Raw genomic sequence first — 9731 nt, forward strand, 5'->3', positions numbered from 1 at the left:
AATGTTGTTCTACTTCCAATCTCCCCACACTCCAAATCAAGACCCCCAACCATCCCCAGTTCTTCAATTCAACGATCAAGCACAAACCGAACACAAATCCTTTGCAAATTTTCAATCATGAGGCTTAAATTCAACTTGACGTCATGTTCGTGAGTTTTACGAGTTACCAGAGCGGTAGTAAGTGATTGTGCTGGGCTGCACACGGCGGTGTGTGACCGTGCCTTGTTCAAGGAATTGTTAAGGTTATATTCTTGTTAAATTAGAGACACTTGGCTTGAAAAATTAAATCCAAATTCTTTCCATTAGGCCTCGCAAATTGGTCGTGTTCGAGTAGCAAGTCAAAATGAGTTAGCGCCGGTATGGGTTGTGAAAAAAATAAGTTTGTGTCAAAAAGGGTTGTTTTTAAAAAACATCAGTAGAATTTAGGTTGAAACGACTTTCTAGACAAAATGAAGTCGATGGCTGTAGTGGTGGGACAACTACGACGTGGAGGCATGTAACACTTCCAAAATCCAATTCAATTAAACCAATTAAATGATGACACATGTATGATGTATATGTGATTACTTGGTTGTTCATAGCTTATATGTTCTTACATGTTCATGAGACTTATGATATTCCATATATACTAGATGGACACTGATAAGATCCCAGGCCAACTAACCTGCTGAGGTCTAATAGGATTAAGCTCAGTTAGTTAGTCTGAACTCGTGGTTGACCCAAATGTGTTATTAGAGCCCATTGACTATTACCACTTAAACCAACCATGAACCATGGCTTAGCCATGGGTCGCTGCGCAAAAAACATTCTAGGTGATGAAAAACAAGGAATCATAATTCTGATTAAAAATATTAATTCTTCTTGAGTTTTAGGTTTGTTTGCTTCTGATAATATTGAAAATTTTAATTAATTAATTTGGTATATTTGAGTAATATATATATCAATTTCAGGTACATGAACAAAAATTATAAATAGCTGTGACAACAGCCTAACAAAAACAAATATTTCAAACAGATACAGTATGTTCAACACTACAAACCTATAATATAACCATACCATTATTACTACATTACCCTTCCAGCAACAAGGGGTTTTGGTAAATTCATTGACCTGATTTCAGGGGCAGAACTGGGAAAAAGTATATTAAGCTTATGCATCAAAATATCACTTCTTGATGGTATCTCATTCAACAGAAACTGCTGAACAATAGGCTTCTTAAACCACTCTGATACCGAGTCACCAGGCGCCCTTAAAACCACCTTACTCACCTCAAACGGCGACTCAACCGAACTTAACATTTGCGCAACAACAATCTTCAATGTGGGCCCCGTCACCAACTTAATCCGTCTAGGAACCACGCCATAGTACAGCATCCGTTTCCTGAACCTATGAAGCGTATGAACCACTGCAATTAACGCTGCACCAACCGACAAGTTTCTCACATCAAGTGACCAAGCAATGTGTTGATCAAACACAATCGCTTTCGGAAAAAGTTTGTTTTCATACGACACTTTCCACACGCAACGGGCCCGGTTAATCTGGCCCATTAAAACAAGATAGTTTAAAAGCACATTAACAAAGTACCGAGCCGCCCCTTCTTCCGATTCATAATCAATATTCTGAAAAAACTCGCGAACAAACGCTAACATGGGCTGTTTCCTTTGTTCTGGGCCCGTGAAAAGCCCGCACATGAAGTCGTGGGCTTTGTGTTTCGTGGCACTCAAGATAGACATCAAATGGCGCTCGTTTTGTTCTTCTTGACATCTTACAAGATGGGCTAGAATTGAAGTGTAAAGGATTAAGTCAACTTTGGCAGCTGCGTCAACATAAGTTTCTAGAAGCGGTTTTGCTGAGTCGTAGAGCCCGTTTTTCATGCACGACTCGAATAACTGTCTTATGATAAAGTTATTTGTTCTTATACCCGACGAACCCATGAATCTGAGCCATTTTAAAGCAAGATCAACCGAAGCATCTTTAATAAAAACCATTAAAACATCACTAGCGGTTACATCTACCGAATACCCGTTTGATTTCATTTCTAATAGAACCTTTGCAGATATGTCTAAAAGCTTCTTTTTGGCTAACAGTGTTAGTAATGCGGTGTATGTGGTCAAACCTGGTCTTACGCCCGCATGACTCATTGAATTATAAAGCTTCATGGCTGCATCAACTTGACCTGAACCCGCATGCATTTCCAACAAACAAGAATAAGTAGTCGGTGTCGGTAAAAAACCAGCCTTTTCCATATCAGAAAATATAGACATTGCGGTTTCAAGCTTTCCTGATTTCGCGTGGGCCTCGACAACCATCGTGTAGAGCCCGTAATTAGGTCTAAACCGGGCTTTCTTCATTTCATCCCAGATTCTTAAAGCCGTGTCTAGCTTTCCCGCTTTGACGTTCGACTCGATCATGGAAACAAACGTGGGTGCGGACGGTTTGAGCCCGAATCCTTGCATTTCCATGTAGATTTTCATGGCTGTATCCAATCTACCAGCTTTTCCTAACGAGTCAACGAGTGACACGAAGACGTTAAACCCCGCTTTCATGTTTTTCTCTTTCATTTGTTGGAAAAGTTTTAACGCTGCATCGATTCGGCCCGATCGGGCAAGGTTCGGTATCATTAATTCATACGTTGATAAATCCAAAAAACAGCCCGATCGTTCCATGTTTTCGTATATCTCAAACGCTTTGAAAGGCAACCCCTTGTCTAAAAACAGAGTTATAAGCGAGTTGTACGTTTTCGTGTCGACCTTACAACCGGACTCTTGAATCTTCTTAAAACAACAGAACGAAACCTCCAACTTTTCGGCTTTCGCAAGGTACTGAACGACCCTACTAAACGCACTGAAATCAGGAACCGATGATTTACCTGAATCAAGAACAAGATCATCGAACACCGACTGAATCCCATCAAAATCCCGACTCTGGTTCAACCGATCAATCAAAGCAAGGTAACACTCATCGCTCGGTGCATACCACGACTGCCTCTTTGCCCACTTAAACAAACTCAAACACGCATCACCGTCTCCAGTAACCTTCAATGCCTGTGTAACATGAATCATATTCGGAACAAACTGGAGCTTATCAAGCTGAGTTTCCATCTCGGGGCCCCACTTCCACCTTTTAACAATCTCAACAATTTTAGCAACTGCAGCCGCGTTCGAAAACGGCTGTTTTAACCCGCCTATCATTATATGATCATCGACCCCGGGCTCGACGGACCGTACACCCTTTTCGGTGGAAATAACAGTACCCGATTCGTCTAAGTAATCTATCTCTTCTGTGAATTCATTGGTGTGTTTATTGCAGTAACCCCGAAAACAAAAATTAGGGTTTTGTTTAGGAATTGATATTAAATGGGGGTTTGAAAAGATTTGAAATTTAGGGTTTTTGTTTGGTACTGAAATGGATGAATGGATAGTGAGTAATCGGAGATTGTTGTAAACGTACCTGGAGAACGTACGGCTGCGATGAATCATGGTGAATTGGAATTCGATGAAACTAGAAGATTGATGTGATTGGTGGCATCGTGTTTATTGGGGATGACTTTGTGGTCCGATTTGGGGTTTAAGGGTTTTACTCGCCGGCGACTGAACCAGGGGTGTTTAAACCCTAGCCACAATTTACCTTCTTTTTTTTTATTTTTATTTTGTTAACGGATAATTTGGATTATTGACGGATCGCTTGCTTACTTATTTGATCATTATCATTTGTCCATCTTTGATCACAGCAACAATAACGTCACCAATAAGAGCATGTCGACAATTGCTAGTTCCTATGATTCGAATACACATCAATTCTCGAGCACTGCTGATATCTGCTACATTCAAATCGGTCAAAGGTTGAATTGAATCATATTATTTTATTTATTTTTTTATTTGGTTTTTACAAAGCTGCATAAGAAATAATAACATACAGAAAAATGGGCTAGAGTGACCGAAAACACCTTTAGAAGAAAACTCATGGCCCAATATAGAAGTCTTTGGCTGTTTTACCTCAACCACTTAAGCTAAGGATCATTCACTCTCAGTTTAGCTTCTATTTAATAATCATACTAAAAAATCACTGTATTTTGCTATATTTATTATTTTTCTTATTTTTTAACGGTGTTTTGACCATGAGGTAAATCAATTATCTATAACAGAGTTCAAGTCTTGACACGAAATTTCAACTATTCATTATTAGTTTGACAACCCCCCCCCCCCCCACCCCCCTGCGTTTAAAACCACATTTGAAGGAACCCCTAAGGTTAATCCCCAAGGCAAGACTCCCTAACACCAGACCATGGGCCTGATGGTCGTATTTGTCTTATTTTATTTTTTTTTATTTCCTGATAGTAAAAGAAGGTTAAATTGATTATTTTGATAAAATAAACAAATTATTGTTATGAAACTTGCATAATAGCATAGAAATATGAGAAGAATTATATGGAGAAAAAGATTTGATATTTTGCATAACAAGTGAGCAATACAGTGAAATATATATAGAAAATATGTATTTTACCATATTTCATTTTAAATATGTTCTTTAATAACTTTTTCCAATCTCTTTAAGGAGTATCAACATGTCTTATAATTCTTGTAAACTTCATATTGTTCTTTGAATGAAATAAATGAACCAACCACATTGTATATATCTCTATTAATTTAGTCCATATACATCTTGTTAACTCTATAAAATATCTTGTTACATCTTGTTTCGGGTTTTTCTTGTTACTAAACATATGTTTTATTTACATGGTACAAGTAATAAAACTTTACATCACAAACAAGAATCTAACTCACTATAACAAATGACAAAAGGATTCCAAAACCATTTCATGAACTTTATGTTTAGGCATTGGTGATATGTACTTCTGCTGCTACTAGGAAACTTAGAGTAGAAAGCAAGCAAAATAAAAGCTCCAACTTTCCATTTCATTCTTCATGCATCATGCTTCTTTAATCTATTCTTAAGCCAAGAATCTCTTACACCCATCCTCCACATGCACACACCTTATCTCTAAACGTATAGATATACGCATCTGTATATATAATAAACGCATATACATGTATAATACATGATACGAAGATAATAAAGATGAAGATGAACTGCGCGTTACTATATGCACTCGTCATTTCCTCTAATCATATCTTCGTCTCACCATCATGCACGTTATTTTATTACTATTGGTCTTTACACGGCCGACTTTTTATCTATGATGTTGCTAATGTATATGCTCATGATATGCAGATGCAAGGTCACCTCGAGTATTGACTTCGCTACGAAAATATCATGTTGTTAATCATTTTGTAGATGATTTACCTTTGCCTCCTGTTGATCCTCTTACTCCTGTTTTACCCGAGGCCTTTTGCTCTAACCCCCCTGGCCCTGGTGGCTCTCCGCCTTCCACCTTGACTCAACCGCCACCTACTATCGGGTCTTACACCCCATCACCGCCTTCTTCTTCTTCCTCCTACCCCACGTACCCCACACCACCCTTTTCTTATAATATTCCTTACACACCACCTTTTTCTTATGGTATTCCTTACACACCACCTACTAGTACCAACCCGGGCTCACCTGCCTCTTACCAACCGAGCCCTGGTTCGAGCCCTCCTTATACCTATGAACCGAGCCCAAACCTGAGCCCACCTTATAACTATGAACCAAGCCCTGGTATGAGCCCTCCATATAATTATGAACCAAGCCCACCAACAGGATTCGTACCCGCACCACCTCTATTCGAGCCACCAGTTGTATACCCTCCACCAACCGGACCACCGCCACCTCATCATGAGTCAGAGTCTGCACTCTGGTGTGTAGCTAAACCATCTGTCCCGGACCCAATTATTCAAGAAGCCATGAACTATGCATGTGGGTCCGGGGCCGACTGTGAAGCACTGCAGCCAAATGGGAATTGTTTTCAGCCAGACACGTTACTTGCACACGCTTCTTATGCATTAAATAGCTACTGGCAAAGAACCAAAGCGGCTGGTGGGACCTGTGAGTTCGGCGGTTCTGCCATTCTTGTCACCGTTGACCCAAGTAAGCCCATAATTCACTTGCACTGATTTTGACTACTTTTTTATTTTAACTGATTTTGTTGATATCTGTTTACAGGTTATGATGGGTGCCATTTCATCTACTTCTAAACAGGACTTATTTTATATTACAAGTGACAAGTTTTTGTAAGTAACTAACTGATGAAATAGTGAAATAGAGAGAGAATATGTTGATATCTCAAAGATATGATTTGTGGAGTCTTTGACTACACATTTACTTTGTTACTATGTCTTTCAAATAAAAGCAATCGAAGTTGTGAGCTCGTGTGCTTAGAAATATTAATGTGTGTTTTTTCAAGAACATAATGTTATTATGAATCGGGTCAGTAACAGTCATTCTGTGCTCAATAATGCAAATTAATTCCTATCTCAGCACGTTAACAATCGAACAGCGAATAAATGTTATAGCCAATTGGCAGTAGGTGGCATCCCACTTAAAAGACAATTATCAGAGACCTTTCAAATGCTTTGGAAACCAGCCATAGAGTTTCCTCGATGATGACCCAGCAACCGATCGAGTGTTCAAGTGATCGCTATCCTTTTCCTCTTCTTCTTTAGAGCCATTGTGATGCCGGAACGCAAGCATTCAAATGGCTCATGACACTTTAATAAATTAAAGACGACATAGCAAACAAACATAATATTCAACTAAAAACTCCATAACATCAAACCCAAAGTACATATAATTTACGAACAAACGGATAATGTGAAATTCTAAACAAAAGATAAATACCACAAAATATCCAAACTTAAATAAAATAAAAGGATTATTCAAGACTTTTGAAATTCAAACTGAAACACCATTATCCATAGCTTGCAACTGGACTCAATCACGAAACTGTATGCACCGACCCGACATCGCATTGCTTGTGCGAATTCTTGGTGTCTTTGGTGATCCAACATTCCCATGTAACTTCTTTAAAGCAAGACGCCATTTCTATAATGAGATTTGGGTAACACCTTAGAAGATAAATAATAGCAATAATAAATCTATTCAAGAGAAACACTGTCTAGTTTTACTTTTTGTATGTGATTTTGTTGATTTTATCTACATTGGTTATAATTTTTATATCCAAGTTCTATAAGGTACATTACGATAAATATTATGGTGCTAATCTTTACACATGCAACACAAATATTGAAAATGACATTCTTGATTTCATTTGCCAGTTTCTTTTGTTTTGCGGTGTTCATCAGATTGGATAACGGATTATTCAGTTCATTCGGGTTGGATTTTTTGGGTTTGAAAATTTTAGGACCCTATCTAAAACCCGATCCAATCTGAAGTTGGGATTTTCCTATCCGAATCTAATGGAATTCAATTCGGATCGGATTATAATCCAGAATTAACCGTAAAATCTGAAATAAACCAAATAACATTTTTTTGGTTAGTGAAATTTTACTTGTTTAGAATCGCAATAAACATACAAAACCATAAAATACAAATTAATTAGTATGCATATGTTGAACACAAATTCAAAGTTCAAACTTCAAACAATAGTCTAAATAAATATACGAAACCGGAAAATACCACTAAAAACACGTGACTTAGAGGGAACAGTAAAACTAGTTCTTTTTTAAACGCCATTCGAAAAAAAAAAACCTTTTTTAACCCATGTTTACGACAAGTGCTTTGAGTAAAACTTATATTATGGTTATTAACACCAAGATGTTTGATATGAATCACAAACCTGCAGATGACTTGCAACCTGCGTTCTTGTAAGTTCATGCACTCCCATCTCGTTAAGTATGTTTTTCGGGGTACACTCTAATAAAAGAAAAAACAAAGGTACTTAGTTCCTATATAACTGATATATGTAATTATGTATCATGTATAATAACTGAAATAAAAACACTATGTCAAACATAAAGTAAGGATATGAAGTCTTACTCCCTTCTTTTGCAAGTTTAAGAGCAGCTCTAAGAAAATCAGAATGCAGTTCTTTAGTCCATTCCAATGACATCTTTACACAAAAGCCTTCATTTTCATGTAACTGGACATTTGGGTTCCTTATAGCAGCATGACTCCTTATGACCTTTTTTCCGACAGCAGGACGATTACTTTCAAGTTCACCAAACTTCTTCAGTCGCTCATTTCTCACACACCGTCTGGCACGGATAAACACATCAGCAGCAAGCGGCCTTTTGACGACACGAAGAGCACCATTCTCAATCATGTTAAATACGAAGTCGTCATCTGCCTCCCCATGCATTACTTCATTTTATAGCGAAGATGTGTTAGCGTTGGAAAAGAAACATTAAAGTTAACAAGAAGAGTTTGATTTCAAGATTACCCATTGTCGGTATGTTCATATTCTTTGTTATTCGGAGGAATGTGATAACATCTACCTCTTCCAGTTTACCTCCTACAAATAGCAGATCATATTTCGCCTCTCTTGTGGTTAGGATCCTTAACGCATCACCAGCTCGTTTAACGCATGTAACTAATTACAGCAGGATAATAATAGTATGATAAGTGATATGAGGAAGAATTATGCAAAATATACACCTACTTATATCTTTATCAGTTTATGAATAGTAACAACATTCTTGGGAATTTTATCAAATAAAACAACATACTCAATTTTACTTATTTAACACGCTTGATATGATTCTATAAGAACAAAAATGGAAGTAACACAAAGAGTACATGGCAGTTTTAGGAGCACACATTCCTTAATGCTAAACATAGATAAGCTTGAATTATATATATCAATTGGGAATTATATAAATAATATATATTTATTATATTTTTTATCAGTTTATAAATATCTAAACTAACTGAATAAGTATGATTAAGTATTATTTACATTCTTTTTCTTCTTGTATCTGGGCTGGGCTCCTGGTATTTTACCTGGAGGTCCCATTTTTTTTTCTTAATGAAATTGGCTTTTCTAAAAAATAAATAAATAAATGAGAAAATTAGTCTGTGCATCCATGTGGTTTGAGGGAGGACCCGCGGAGTCACCTTGACACCTCGGAAAAAATGTGCTGGTTGAATCTCTGTGGTTCCAAAAATGAACCGGTTGGAAGCATGGGGATTCAACTAGTCATTTCTTTTTCCTGGAGTCAACGTGACTCCTCCCTCAAACAACAAGGACGCAAACAATAATTTTCTCTAACTAAATTAACCGATTGAGGGTATAATTGTCGTTTTTTTATTCATTTTGAGATTATTGCGTATTGGCTAGCAACTTTCGTTGTATCATTTTGAATATAATTATTGAAGTTATTTACTCATTCCTACAAGATAAACGATAAGAAATTTAAAATGTTTTAATTTTTATTGTTATTCTTCTTTATGGGTTTCTTCTGTTCTTGTATTTGGAATCCTAGTGGGAAATTTTATATTTGATAACGGTTTCTCATGATTTTATTCTCCTGCTGCATAACTTTAGGGTTTTATCATGTCTATGATTTGTGACACCATTTCTTGTAATCATTTGGTTGGAAGCACACGATTACTTACTCTGTATTATTTTGAACTCATGTTTTTTTAGATTTTCTTGCATCATTGACTACGTGAGTTATTATTATGATATGATATTCATTTTATGTTAGGGCTTGTTGAATCTATATTGCATACATTTGTCCAAAATTCATATTGTGAAGGTTTCTTTTCACCAATTACTTGTGATAGATGATTGTTGATGTTCTTTATTAAGAATTTGTTTTAACAAAACTAAA

General features: G+C 36.9%; 1 protein-coding gene and 1 pseudogene across 3 annotated transcripts; one reads left to right on the forward strand and one right to left on the reverse strand.

Annotated features, from left to right (window-relative positions):
* Positions 1-3736, reverse strand: LOC143541247 (pentatricopeptide repeat-containing protein At1g79490, mitochondrial pseudogene; annotated as a pseudogene). 2 transcript variants are annotated; one of them, XR_013136725.1, is made up of 2 exons: positions 3451-3734; positions 1-3280 (listed from the first exon to the last, which is right to left on the reverse strand). The product of XR_013136725.1 is annotated as a pentatricopeptide repeat-containing protein At1g79490, mitochondrial pseudogene, transcript variant X2 (transcript). The 2 variants fall into 2 exon arrangements; XR_013136724.1 differs by having other exon boundaries at positions 1-3736.
* Positions 3737-5104: 1368 nt separating this feature from the next.
* Positions 5105-6180, forward strand: LOC143541274 (uncharacterized). Its single transcript, XM_077034148.1, has 3 exons — positions 5105-5153; positions 5233-6027; positions 6103-6180. The coding sequence occupies exons 1-3, from the start codon at positions 5105-5107 to the stop codon at positions 6132-6134; spliced, it is 876 nt and encodes a 291-aa protein (XP_076890263.1). The 3' UTR covers positions 6135-6180.
* The last annotated feature ends 3551 nt before the right edge of the window (positions 6181-9731 follow it).

The sequence above is a fragment of the Bidens hawaiensis genome, unplaced genomic scaffold, assembly GCF_021521415.1.
Source record: "Bidens hawaiensis isolate Kalapana, Puna unplaced genomic scaffold, B.hawaiensis_p1.1 tig00012479_1, whole genome shotgun sequence".
NCBI classification, from domain to species: Eukaryota; Viridiplantae; Streptophyta; class Magnoliopsida; order Asterales; family Asteraceae; genus Bidens; species Bidens hawaiensis.